The sequence below is a fragment of the Durio zibethinus genome, chromosome 18 (assembly GCF_047325235.1).
Source record: "Durio zibethinus cultivar Kanyao isolate XHJ-2024 chromosome 18, ASM4732523v1, whole genome shotgun sequence".
In the NCBI taxonomy this organism is placed as follows: domain Eukaryota; kingdom Viridiplantae; phylum Streptophyta; class Magnoliopsida; order Malvales; family Malvaceae; genus Durio; species Durio zibethinus.
In genome coordinates, this window is record NC_143179.1 from 9,714,785 (window position 1) to 9,729,292 (window position 14,508).

The 14,508-nt window shown below is 33.5% G+C and overlaps 2 protein-coding genes across 2 annotated transcripts; one reads left to right on the forward strand and one right to left on the reverse strand.

Annotated features, from left to right (window-relative positions):
- Nucleotides 1-27: 27 nt before the first annotated feature.
- LOC111299397 (large ribosomal subunit protein eL39-like) lies at nucleotides 28-667 on the reverse strand. The gene is made up of 3 exons (XM_022894570.2): nucleotides 518-667; nucleotides 277-380; nucleotides 28-191 (listed from the first exon to the last, which is right to left on the reverse strand). Exons 1-3 carry the CDS (start codon nucleotides 518-520, stop codon nucleotides 143-145), a joined length of 156 nt encoding a protein of 51 aa, XP_022750305.1. The 5' UTR covers nucleotides 521-667; the 3' UTR covers nucleotides 28-142.
- Nucleotides 668-4,479: 3,812 nt separating this feature from the next.
- LOC111300447 (protein PPLZ02-like) lies at nucleotides 4,480-5,828 on the forward strand. The gene is made up of 2 exons (XM_022896077.2): nucleotides 4,480-4,850; nucleotides 4,951-5,828. Exons 1-2 carry the CDS (start codon nucleotides 4,639-4,641, stop codon nucleotides 5,423-5,425), a joined length of 687 nt encoding a protein of 228 aa, XP_022751812.2. The 5' UTR covers nucleotides 4,480-4,638; the 3' UTR covers nucleotides 5,426-5,828.
- The last annotated feature ends 8,680 nt before the right edge of the window (nucleotides 5,829-14,508 follow it).

Consider the following 14,508-nt stretch of genomic DNA (forward strand, 5'->3'; position numbering starts at 1 on the left):
CTAATAACAATTAAAGCAAAACTTGAATTTAAAAGAAAGAAACTGGGCACTTAATTTCAATACAAAAACATAAGCTCTGTATCATCATTGTCTTAACAGCAACCAAATAGCCTAAAAGACCGACAAAACAACAACCAAGAATTCAAAATCCAAGCTTCGTACGACGCCAGTGCCTGCGCTTTGCATTATACCTGCAAAAAAATAAAGGTTAACATAATTAAAAACTAAAAAAAAAGGAAAATTACAAAGAGATTTAAAAAGAAAAAGAAAGGAAACCTGATGGTATTGTCGGTGCGCATCCGAATCCAATGGGGGATGGGCCTATTTTGCCTCATCTTCTTGGCGAGTTTCTTCTTTATTATGAAAGTCTTGTGCGACGGCTGTTCAATTTCATTTATCAAATCAAAATCAGATTATTTCATTGAATTGATTTCAACACAATCAAATAAAATGTTTCAGTTAGTAAATTAACTCATAAATTTCTCGACGGAAAAAGAAAGCCAAGAAAAGTGAGTACCATTTGGGGGTCTTTCGATCGGCTGCTGCAACGTTCGCTTTGTTTGAACCGAGAAGCCAAAAACCCCAATTTTGAAGAATAGAAAACCCTAACGGTGATGGAAGCGGAAATGTTCCCTTTTTTAATAGGAACAGAAAGAGACCGGGTTTAACCACCATTTGGGTCGGTTGAATTTGGGCCGCTACTAGTCTCAAAACCGAATATTAACATATTTCCTTGGTTAATTTTCCTTTCTTTTTTTTTTTTTATAAATAAATAAATATAATGAAAGAATTTCTTGAAATTTTTCATAAACGATATATAAAAATAATAGTTCATAAATTATTAATTTATTTTAAAAATATTTTCCCAATTCCAATAGAAAAATTACTCTTAGCAACAGGCCCAAGAAAAATACAAATGGACCTCAAAACTGATTCGAATGAGAAAATTTAAAAGGCCGAATTAGATATTGGGGAGAGTGATTGGGGCAGATTCTAAAAAATGGGCTTGAAGTGGATTTCTCAAAAGGCCGTTAGAAAGTGGCTGGTTGACGGATGCTCAAGACTAATGATTAGAGTATATTTATATTGTTCAAAGTATTAAAATTTATTCATTTATATTGTATTTTATATAAAAAATATTGTTATAATTTATATTGATATGCAAATATAAAATACATTTATCTGATTTTATTAAATTTATATATAATTATTATTAAAATTTTAAATTATTTTATCTTTATGTTTACTTTTAATATTATATTTATATCATATTTTATATTATCAAATCTGATCACGATGAACTCATTAAGAATGTATTGAGTTTGCCATAAAAACTTTGATTTTCTTATCATTGAATCATTGAAGAAGCTAAAAAAATTACAATAAAAATGTTTGATTCGTATTTTCCGGAGAAACCCAACAATTTTTTCAATTAAAAAAAAAAAAAAAGAAACCAAGCACATGGACTGACCAATTCTCTAGTTGTATACAAGGAAGATGTCAAACTGCAGCATATGAACTAATGTCAAAGTCGCAACATATGAACTACTTTTTTGTTTTTTAAATCCAATCATAAATTAATCTAGCACTGTTGAAGGGTTTAGTAAACATGTGCTTGAGCCTGACCAAAATTTTCGGACCCATTTAGGAGTTATACTTTTTTAATTTAATTTTTTATATATATCATTGGGTTAATTGACTGTTTAGACTACAGACTACAACAAGACACACCTTACTAATATATTTCATTTTGGATTTTCAATTATCGTTTTGGGTTTTTTAAAACTTACCCTCTTCTCTTTTTTTGGCCAAAGCTTACTTTCTTTTTTTTAGAACTTGTATAATTAATTGAATTTTTTTGTCATTCAAATTTTTAAAAAATTAATAATATATATATATATATATATATGATGATAAATAAATGAAAGACGTAAAACAAATTAAATAAGGATATGTCTATGTGTTGATTTTAAAAATTGATTTGAGACATCAAATGAATTTATTTTTAAATTTTAAAATTACATGAATTGAAACTTGAATCTCAACTCATGACACATATAATATTTTTCATGTCAATACTAATAGTTCTATCACATGATCACCTTCCCAAAAAATCTTCCCCCTTAATTTTTTCTTCTTAACTGATGAAACCGCGTAGGCTAATAAAGTCCGTTTTAAGTAGTCAATAGCAAAAAATAAAAAAAGAAAAGAGAGAGAGAGAGAGACAGAGAGACCCGAAACTTTGAATTTTTCATCCATAGCTGTGAGCATATTTAGCTAAATGTCATTCTACAAAATAAATAATTAAACACGTATGTCTTTTTCTCCAATATTAGTATTGGTTGGAGAGTAATACTACTATATTTTACCTTTTAATGCTACATAGTTATGCGTTTTACTTGAAATTCGCACGGAAGATTATAGAGAGAGTAGCATTATTTTTCCGGTTTGATAAATTTATATATAGACAGATCGATTTAATCTTCAAATCAAAATAAAATGTAATATATTTCATAAAAATTATGCATTCGAGATTAATGCTAACAAAAAAAAATTATTTATAAGATTCAAAATGTTAAAATTATTTATTTTGGAGATGAAAGAATTTATTGGTTAATATTAGTCTCTCTTAGTAATTTGGCTAAAGTCCTTCCTGCATGCGTGACTGCCATTCACTATTTTTTATATTTGTAGCTGATCCCCCGAGTGATCTCGCGGCGAAGGGTCGTCCTTTAACTACCTTTCTTTACAGGGGACAAACCGCTAACTGAAGCCATTGAAGCAAACTTTTTGACCAAGAAAAACATTCGAAAAGAAAAACTGTTTGTGTGTACATATAAGAGGCAGCAAAAATGAAAATAAGCCTTCCATCTCTTGGCTTAGTGGCCAAGAAGAGTATTTGAAGAAGGTACGTGGGCGTGGATTCTAATCTAGCCACCCCGCTTCTTCGTGTAAGGGCTTTGCCCTCCTTTGAACCAAAAAAAAGAAAAGAAAATAAGACTATGATGCAAAGAATTAATGTTTGTAATTGATGGAGATATTCCATTTTCTTAAACCAACACTTTCTCAGTCTAATTCTTAATATTTCTTCAATGGGCTGTGCGTGCATGTGAGGTTGTACGATTTGAAGGGAAAGAACCGCGTTGTTTTCCTGGGGGCTGACTGCCGTGCCTGAGCCTAAGCCTTTGAAACCTTGACAAGAAATTTTTTTTTTTTTTTTACATTTAATTGGCTATAAGGAAAGGACATCATTCATCACCCATGTTATGTTTGGGTCCCATCTAACGCGTTTGTAATTTGGGTCCTCTTTTCTGGATTTTTTTTCATCTGTCTTAATCCATATAGGCATAGCTCATTTCATTTTTTGACTTCTCTTTCATAGAATTATATTATGTCAGTCGAAGGTTAGCTGTAAACCAAGAGAGAGACCAACTTTTTAAATGTTTTTCTATCCAATTACATACCGTTTGCTGCTGTGTTGTCCTCTTGTTTCCATCCATGAAAGAACATCCAACGGTCACTATATGCTTTTTGAAAAATTATAAGTTCTACTGATTCTAAGTAAGAGGGTTAATCAATGCGTTAAACTGGTAGTTTGCCAAAAAAAAAAAAACCCATAAAACAACGAAAAAGTGGAGTAGAGTTGCCAACATTTGCTCAAGAAATGAAATAAAGAAAGAAAACAAAAAAGCTACATGTTGTGTCTTTTTGTGTCATGTGGATTCATTCCTAAGACAAGGAAGTAAAAGAGTCAGTAATAGCAGCTGAGAAAGAAGCCACTCCAGGAATGCTGTTTGCGACTCTCTCACCCTACCTTTTCACTTGGCATGTTGGCACGCATTAGCAAGCTTTTTCATTATAGCCACACAAAAGATAAAATTTTCTGGAGGCTTTTTTACTGATACACAGATCAGAATGTTTCTAAATTAATGTATATTTGATTTTCATGAGCATGGAGAGGTATATATTCCACTTGTAAAGTAGCCCACCTGATTTTTGAAGAAATTTCTGTCTTCCTCTGTTGAATCATCGCCCTTCTTTTCTTAATTGTTAATCAGTGATGTTATGTGAAGGATTAAAATAGAAAGCCCTTTGAGTTATGCCTGAAAGATCAGGTGATGGTCAGTCTTGAGGCAATTGATCTGATAAACAGTGAAAGGGATTTGATCAAATCATTTGGATTGGTATGATAATTATTGCGGTCCAAGATTCTTTAATCGATGTATCCAACATAGGATTGACTCAATCATTCCAGTGCAAAATGATGCACAGAATCTTTCCTCGAGGAACAATTTGCTTTGATAGTAGCATACGAAACAATCTGTTCAAACTTCTGCATCAACAGGTTCCAACAAACATATTAAAACAAAAAATTTTGAAAGTTTTTCATTACCAAATTGCCAAATAAAAATGAATTTGTGATATGTTCAAAGATTTTTATGGTTCAAAAGAACATATAACCATGTGAATTGAATTTGGCTGGTTTGAAATTTCCCTTGGTAACCTATTAATTCAACAATCATCACTTGGCAATTAGCCAACTGTAACTAAATAGATAAAGAAAAAAGATGGAACACACTTGAACCCTTTGTGGGACCCAACTATTTTGTCAAGTTGGATGACAGTTAATCGCCTTATATGTGTATCAACTACAAAAAGCCCCTCCAGCTCTCCTCTTCCCTCCCTAGCATCACTCTGTCGCCTCATTCGCTCATTTGGGCATTTTCACAAACACTTTTTCAAAAGAAACGTTTCTTTTTTACTTACATGGCCAGACCGCAACAACGATATCGAGGTGTCCGACAAAGGCACTGGGGTTCTTGGGTGTCTGAGATTCGCCACCCTCTGTTGTAAGTTCACCTTGGTTTCAAAAACCATGAACATTTCAGCCTTTCTGGCATGTTTCTTTATTCCTTGTGAGTTCTAAATGAAAACGCTTCGTTGGTGCAGGAAGACTAGAATTTGGCTAGGAACATTTGAAACGGCAGAAGATGCAGCTCGCGCCTACGATGAAGCTGCAAGGCTTATGTGTGGACCAAGGGCCAGAACCAACTTCCCTTACAATCCGAATGCACCTCAATCATCATCATCCAAGCTTCTCTCGGCAACTTTGACTGCTAAACTACACAAATGCTACATGGCTTCACTTCAAATGACCAAACAACAATCAGAGCACGAGCACCAAAACAAGGCACCAACTCCACATGTTATCAGGAACAACAGCATTGCAGGAAGAGACAGTGGAATGGGAGTTCGACTGCTGGAAAAGAGACCATTTCCAGTTCAAGAGACCGAACCCAATTGGGTTGTCAAGAAAGCTCAAATTGAAAGCACCCAGCAGTTTAAACCTCTCGAAGAGGATCACATTGAACAAATGATTGAGGAACTGCTTGACTATGGCTCCATTGAACTATGCAATGTCTAGACCCTATGATGTCAAACACCATCCTTTCTTTTTTTCTCTATATTTCTTCCCTTTTCTCTTGTTCACCAGTCATTGAAAACGTTGGGCCGAGGCATGCTAACTCTGTTACCAAGTCTCAAAGCAAACACAGCCTAGAGGAGTTAAGGCTGGCAGGTCTTTACATTTTCTCCCATGCTAATGGCACGGATCGTTAATTTAACCCATTCTTCGCAACCTTCCCACATACTATTTTCGAAGAGTTCTAGACCCTCTCTTTAGGTCCTAGTGTCTACCAGGTGACCCCATTTGATGATGCTTAATGTACGGCAAGCTCTGTTATGATATATGTTACTATGATATTATCATCTGCTTTGTCTCTTTCTTTGTTGATTCGGAGGATCAATTCTAGGAATTGCCATTTTCACTCTTCTGATTTTCAAGGTTGCCAAGTCTTGCATAATAAATTACTTGCATTGCCATATTGTCAAAAGTCAAATGGACTATCTAGCTGTCTAGAATTAGGCAAAGTCATGTTTGTCCTTTTCAAAGCAGCAATTCAACCATAATCATTTTATTAGTTTCAAAGTCTTCACGCCAAATTATCGAGCTACAAGCCTATGACAACATATCCTACAAATATTAATCACTATCACGGGGATTTGGGTGATCCTCGGATCAATTTTTAGTAATTTTCTTATTTCTTAAACAAGTTTTATAATTCATTATTCACTGGTTTCAGTATAATTACAGAAACATCTCTGGCTTTATTCTCTAGCTATTTTGGCATTAGTCTTTTGGAGTTGGTGAGCCTACTCATGTAGAGTTAGAACTTGGAAGTTGGAAGAAACTTGATCATGAAAAGAACATTAACGATAGGGAACAAGGCCTAGAAAACTTATGAAGGGCAGATGCTTCTTTTTGCCACAGTTGATAGGAAATAATCGTAGCCAAGAATTTAAACAGGGTGAATGTCTTATGGACATTTTCATAATGAAATTGAATTCAGGGCGCTTCTTTTGGATTTCATAGATATAGTTCTAATAAAAAGGAATGGGAAAAAATGGGTTAATTTGATTATCACTCGCAACCATTTTAACCAAAGACTCTTTATAGTTCTTCTAATGCTTGCCAAAGCAAAAAAGGCAAAAGCAATTCATTTACCAAAAAAAAAAACGTTAATTTGTTCAGATTCCTTTGTGATGGATCACGGATGGTATGAAAAATGACATATCTTTGTTCAATTGTTTGGTTTGAAAGGGTATTTTAGGCTCCTTTTCAACCAAGCGCAGGCCTTTGGTTGGGAATTGCCGCTGATAAAGATTAAAGAAAAGGGCCACTGACTGATTGAGTGGGTGTTCCAATGATTTTATTAGGCTCATCTTTCCTCTCCTATTCTCTCTCTGCTCATTTTCAGGTCAATAAGGCATGTTAATTATCTTATGCTTTATGATCATCGGACATAGTTTTGGTGCCTGTCAAGCCAAAACCACACTTACCTAGACAAGACAAGCAATTCTTTTCTATTCACTCCCCACACTTTCTACGTTAAGGAAGCTGGCAAGGACTTGCCTGCATTATTCAAACAGTATAGCTAAAAATAGCAGTATTGAGTAGTCACTTTCTAAATTGGGCAAGTAAACTATTTATAACAACCCCATGAATGAGCAAACTAGAGCATCTTAGGATATACATCTTACCTTCGCTAATTAAAACATTAATTAAACATCTTGATTAGCTAAAATGCTTGTGCTCTGAAAACAACTTGCCCTTTTTTACAAATAATATAAAGTGTCTGCAAGGATTAAGAGCAAGAGATTTTGGTAACTTTGACCTGTCTGTTATAGTTTTCTAGTCACTTCGGTTCATGTCGATTTTCCTCTTATGAGCAGCTTTCCTTTCAGAATATGGCTGAGAATTCACTTAAGTCAAATTCATTTCATAGTCGATCTGGATCTTCTTTCAGTAAACAGCATAATTGGCAGCACCTTCATGGCCCAATAGCTATTATCTAACACAGATAAACCATTTTTAGGTAAAGAAGATGTTACAGGCCTTATTAACCTTTATCCTTTCAGTTGATTTAATTTTCTTTAATTGATAGTCTTGGCTTGTAAGTGCTCTACTTGTTTTCAGGCCTTCTTACCTGGTTTTATACTTCTGTAGCAGGATTCCCCTGTTTCTTTGGGTAAATAGATAGAAAATTTTACTTCATCCAAAAACAAAATCCTATGCAAAAAGTTTGAAGAACAATTTAACATCTTGTCCACAATTAATTTGCATGTATGGTTTATGTAACTAACCTTGTACAAGAATCTAAAGTATTAAAATTAATGCTTTTGCTTTTTGATGTCCAGTCTCTATCAATGGAACTTCATGATGGTTCACCTGTTTGGAAATTGATTTTGTTCCCCACAAACATAAAAAAAAAAAAGTTGGTTTACTCTCATTATATTGTTTTACTTTTGATTCAGCAAAGGTGATTAAATGATGAGGTGTTAGTGAGTTTACCATCATTAATAGTTTGAACTTTTGTCACCTTTGGCCTCCTGATGTTTAACCTGACCTACCACTTCCAAGAAACATGCTACAACTCCAATTACAGCTATGGCCTGCTATAATGATTTTAAATATAATCGCTGGTAACTGCTATTGCACTTTGTTATGAACTGATCAATTGCCTGATAAATTTGCGAAATTGACACTTTTTGGGTCTTCACTTGCCATAACTATTAAGATTTTCCATTATTGGCTTTCAAAAAGAATCATGTTCGGTGTTTCTATATCCCTTAAAAGGGGTGGAGTACCCTTAAGTTCACATACCTTGATTAGAAACAGTACGAAGTCTTTGCTTTCTAGGTTTATCTACCAGATAATTATAGCAAAAAAGAAAACAAAAATCAAGAAGAGCTCCAAGAATTGTTCCACATACATATATCCATCAATGCATGATCATTCAAGTCAAAGGAGCCTTAAATTATTGGGTAATTTTGGCTCTTGTGGACAACTAATCAAATGATTTCCATATGGTATCTCAGCTGTTACTCCTTGATTTCTCAATCATATCTTAAAGTCTAATAACAGTTTGCTCTTTGTTCTTTAGAACATATTACATGTATGATTAGCACCAATTAAACGACAAATGCCATGGTAATTGTTCATGGTCACAAAAGCGACAATCTTGCAACCTGTTTGAAATTTGAACTTGTCACGAGGTGGTACTGTCTTGAATCAACTAAGAATGGAGAAAATGTTGAGACAGTTTGCTAATTTTTACCAGATGGCACTGTTGTAAGATTTCTAATCAAAGAGTTGATGCTAATTGGGCCTGTTGGTGATTGATTGTGAAAATCAAGTTCAGAGTTGAAAATAACAGAGTTTGTCTGGTCCAAGTTGGAGTACACCTTATGATCAACCTAGTAAAAAACTTTAGTACCATTTTTTGTCGTACAAACTCTCATGGTAAAAGGGTTCCCTTGAATTGCGCACCTTAGTGAAAAAGAGGAAAAACTCAAGAGTCAAGATGAGATCTTCCTCAGAAGAAAAGTAGTCAAAACCAATCATGTTGTATAGAGTCTCACGTGGAAATGTTGGTGAAGAGAATCACATGGCTTTAAAACCGTTTTCAAAAAACCCCAAAAATTATGTGTGCTAAGATTGTCTTCCTAACGGGGTATTATCTTTGTTTTAGATGCGTTGGATCAAGTGAGTCATGCAAAAATCCAAAAGGCCAAATACTTTTTCAGGAGTGGGAGAAAAAGTTTGGTGGCCTACACCCTGGAATGGCCAAAATACCTTCAACTATTTCCGGAGCATGAAAAACCATTGTTGTATGTAGGGCCTATAATTTTGTAGCCAAGACTTGATCTGGACAATTTCTTTCTAAGTAGGTTCATGGATCATAGGTCACCTCATGTTCTTCCTCTTCTCTCCGTTCCCTTCACATGAATGATCATGTGGATGCACATGGTTCAGGTCCTAACCACTCCTTTCCTAACTTGAAATTAGCCACTCTTAAGGGCAACCATCATATCGCTGCCTCATGTTCTTCCTCTTCTCTCCGTTTCCTTAACATGAATGATCATGTGGATGCTAATATGCACTTGGTTCAGGTCCTAACCACTCCTTTCCTAACCATTAATGTAGACACTTTTAAAGTGTCATCCAGCAAGTCTGAAATTTGAATCGCTACCACCTGCAATCCTGTTCTCTATTGTTGCGGCCTGCTATGTAACAGAAAAAAAGAAAGAGATGAAAGGGGACCCACTTGCTCTTCTTCCTTGCTTCCCTCCTCTCCCTTTCTTTCTCTGTCTTTCGTTCTTTTCCTTCATAAATCATGATCATACTTATTATTTAGCATCTTGAATGAAATTATGCTCCAATTAATTGCGTCCATCATTTTCTTCTTTTAATGGCAGCTCTGTCTGTAAAATCAAATGCAATAATCATACCGAAATCTTCCTTAAGCAAAATCTATCCTATAATTCTAACCTTAATTTACCAAAGTGAACAAATCATGGATGAAACAAGATTACAGGTGCAGAGATTTCCAAGTCGGAATATTACATTCGGGAGTTAAAAGAATAGTACTAATATATGTACTTTTTGTTTATTCCTTGAGGTTTCATTAGATTCCAATATGATCGTCACTGCTTTTTCTTTAGCATTTAGTAGTGTTTTGCATTTCCATCAGCAATCAAGGACAGCAGTGCAAATCCTGTATATATGCAAAGATAAATTTAGTAACACAGTTGAAGGAGTAAGGAAAATTCCTAAAGTGAAGAATGTGGCATTTCACTTTGTAGATGATTTTTAAAGAGGCAACAAAAAAGAAAGTTAAATGTAGGGAAGGTGTTGGCCCCCCACCCCCCTTTTCTCTCCCCTCTAATCTTTAAAGCTAGCAAATTTGGCAGGGAAATTGAGTCATTGATGAATGTTTTGGGGTACATTCTTTCTGCTGATTCACTTGCCACCCCACTATCAGACCAGCAGGAGATAGAGCTGACAGAGGTTGGTTAGGCTCCATGACATGAAAACACTTCAACTACACTGCCTTGTCCTCGTGATAATGTTCTTAATGGTGCCCTTGTGAACCACTAAAAATGTTTCATTGTATACTACTATTAACTTCATGTTTGAAGCTAGTTTCAGCACATCAAAGAATTATGACCAGACATATTTTACAAGTTGCTTTTACTAGGTAAAAAGGGGGTGTGCAAGTTCTTATAGCTAATGCCTAATGGCTAATTGGGTTAACTCTTTAACTGCGTGCTATAAACATGAAACCTCACTTTAAACGCTGCTTGAAGATGTTAAAAAAAAGGGGGTGTGCAAGTTCTTATAGCTAATGCCTAATGGCTAATTGGGTTAACTCTTTAACTGCGTGCTATAAACATGAAACCTCACTTTAAACGCTGCTTGAAGATGTTAAAAAAAAAAAAAAGAGGATGAGAGTAAATGATTAATTGTTGAGCCAAAGAGATATTAATCTAGGCTAGCTTGGACCCTAAGTGAGAAATAATAATTATTTCTTATACAAATGATCATTATGTCATAACAGAATTAAGGTTGTAAAAAAAAAATTGTTTTCATCTCACTATCTTTCATAAATCAGACCAAGCACAAGAAAAAAAAGTAGGAGTTTGTGTTATTTATTGCATAGGCATAGCAAAATGATTTCAGGAAAATAAGTCTGTAATTTTTAGGCCTTTTCGGCATTTTACGAGGTCCACATAAAAATGAAAAAGTTCACGGCTAGGCTGGAATCGATGGCGATGGGCTAGTATAAATCACGTCATGTGAGCCATTGAAGCCTAAAACACAAAAAAATATTTCCCTAGTTGACGGGCCATTAAGGGAAGTTGTCTGGCCTATAATCAATCAGGAGATTCAGGACAGATAAGGGCGCACAGCTTTACGTCAGGATTACCTCTTCAAAGTTCAAACCCATTTCCTGATGTTAAAGTTGGGCTCAGCCTTATCAGATTCTGAACCAGACTTGAGCTCACACATGTAAGACAAGGCGCCTTTTTCTTTTTCATTTTTGCTTTATCCATCCGCAGATATTTTTGAGCTTGCATGCACCAAACCTGGAAAATAGAAAACACAATTCACTGTTCACCGTTGAGCAATTCAACTTATTATAAAAGGATAAAGGACTAAAACACTGTTTCTACTTAAAAACGTGATCACTTTTATGAACTGTTAACATGTAAATCTATGGTAAACTGTAAAATAAAACCATAAAAAAACCCACATCTTCATTTTTTTTTTTTTTTCACTTTGAAAGGTTGACAAATACCCTAATTAATTAAGGTGGTGCGTTAGATTCGAAAATCAATTCCATACCAACTGATACTCTAAAGGAACTTGTCAAAATGCTGGGAACAAAATTCAAAATGGGTCTTTGGTCTCTGTCCCTGTTAGTTGCTTCTTGGGTGGGACAGAAATGGATTCAAAAACTAATATTCAGATTCAACTCTGATCGTACATTCTTAAAACCGCGTATTAGTTCAGCTGAGCAAAGTCTTTCCAGAGTCTTCAAATCAATTAAATGGGTCAGCTTCTCTTTTCTTTTCCTGACAAATATTTACTTTGACAAGCCGTCTTCTTCCATTCAAACTTCTTCAAGTGTTCCATACGTTACAAGGTTCCTGGATTAGTTTGTATAATCCGGCCACACTCTCCAGTGAGCCAGGATCCAGGATTCTATGTTCCAACAATCTGGAAGCAAGCAAATTAATTATGTGTTTAACATGGTGAATGATCAATTCATCATTAGTAATAATAAGACAAATTGTTCAAAGATCGAGATGGTTCAAGTAAATCATTTAACTTTGGATTAATTGAGGCAGTGAGATTTTTTTATATATATATAAAGATGTTGTAATTTGAAGATAAAGAAAATTATAAAAATTAAAATTAAAATTAAAATTGATTAAATATTACTTTTTAAAAATATTATATAAATCAATTGATTTCACTATTTTAAAACACTAATAAGTAGCAAGCCGGTCGCTTAAGTCGGTTTTCATATCAATTTTTTGGAAAATATTTTAACTAGTTGTTCATTTTAATTAGTGTAATAGTAATAATAATAAAATTTATTAAGCATTTAATTTTTTAATTCTTTAAATCTTTCTTTCTTAAGATGAAAATGCACTAATAAAGATAATAATAATAATTTAAAGGCACATTTACGCAAATTAACTTAAAAGGAAACTGTTGACTTTTGGATTTGTTTCATACAAATATGCCAAATGAAATTAATGACTTTTGATTATTAAGCAATTTGAGTTTGTTTTTTTCAATTGTTTAATACGAGTATCGAGCCAAATAAAATTGTTGATCTTTGGTGGAATAAATTTTTCTTTGAATTAGACTTGTAATTGAATCGAATAAAATCAATATTTAAAAATATTAAATTGAATTTAAAGTTTATTATTTTAAATTTAATTCAAATTTAATTGAATTTTAATTTTTAAATTAAAGTTTGATTTGAGATAAAAATTAAATTATTTAAATTCGTTCAATTATATTTTTTATTAAATAAAAAATAAATTTAATTTTTATATTTGACTTTAAACTCAATTATTTATATTGAAACTTGAATTATATACATACAAAGATAAATAATATTTTTTAAATTAAATTAAAAATATATATTAAAATATAAAAACTCAATTAAATTTACAAATTACTCAAATTAAATATTAAGATATTTAAACTTAACTCACTTAATAAATCAAACTACTCAAATTTAAAATTAACTTAATAAAAATTAATTAAAATTAAAAATTTATTCAGATCAATAATTTATGAATATTAATATATTATTTATATCTTTACTTTAAAATTTAAAATCCATCATCAAATTTTGACACATTTAAAATTTGAAATGCAATAACAAATTCACAAACTCAAAAGCTTTTTAAACCCCAAAATTTATAATCTCTTTTGCATGGAAATTTACGTTTTCAACCCAAGTCATTATAAAGAGGATTTGTCTTATTTTATTGTAATTAGTATCGTTGACTAAGAACATTCCGGAGGCTCCAAAAGAAAAAAAAAAAAGAAAAAAAGTTGATCTATGTTCTTATAGATCCACCCCCCTAAGCATCTTGAACTTCAAAATCCATCAAATCAAAGAACCTTAAAACGTTTTCCTGGAAACTTCACAACTCCCAACAATTAGGCCGTGGAAATTGTATTCTGGTTTGGGAAGGGCTACAATCGAGAACATGTAAAAACGGTCCAACCAATTGCAAGTACATCGACGTACCGGCTGTCCGAATTGAAAGCAAGTATTAACTGATCGAACTGAGGAGACAATGCCAGCTTGGTTGGGCAGTTCTGTCGTCAAGGCTGGAAATAGACAAATATGATTAACTGCTGGGACATGGCTGCTTTGCGGATCATGATTTCTAATCCTCAAACTTTAATGACCCTACTTTACTTATCAGATGCTGTATAAAAAGAAAACAATTAGATGGTTTTCTGTCAATCTCCCTTGAATGCGAGACCAGTCAGATTCAATCTATCACCGTCTTAGCAGCAAGTAATTAAATCAAACAGTTAGGGATGTTTGTTTAAAGTCATTTTGGTTCCTATTTCCAGCATCATACTTCGTTAACAACACATGTTATGTTCCAAAGTGGAAGAGTATTGGACCTTATTTAGCTAATTTTTCTCTCGTCTCAACCCTTTCATTAATGCTGCCTGCTCTCCGTCTCTTTCAAAGTGTTTCTTTTTTTTTTTTCCTGTAATTTTGGATCATTTGGCAAAATCTTTCAAGATCCATCCAAACCAGAAAATTATTCTCCCCCATAAAAACTTGTCATTAAATTTCTTGTATTCAGCGAAAAAAAAAAAAAGTAAAAAGGATTAAGAAATTCGGTGCATTTGAAATTGCATGTCCACTAATTTGGCTCCACGCAGCATCCATTTCCATCCATAGCATAAGAAAAACAATTACAAAAGTAATAGACATGATCTATATTAACATGTTTAATTACTAGCTATGAACAGGACAAAACTTGGATGGGAAAAAAAATGATCAGTAATAAGGAATCGAACAATTCAAATTGATTAAGAAGAGAAAGTCTCCC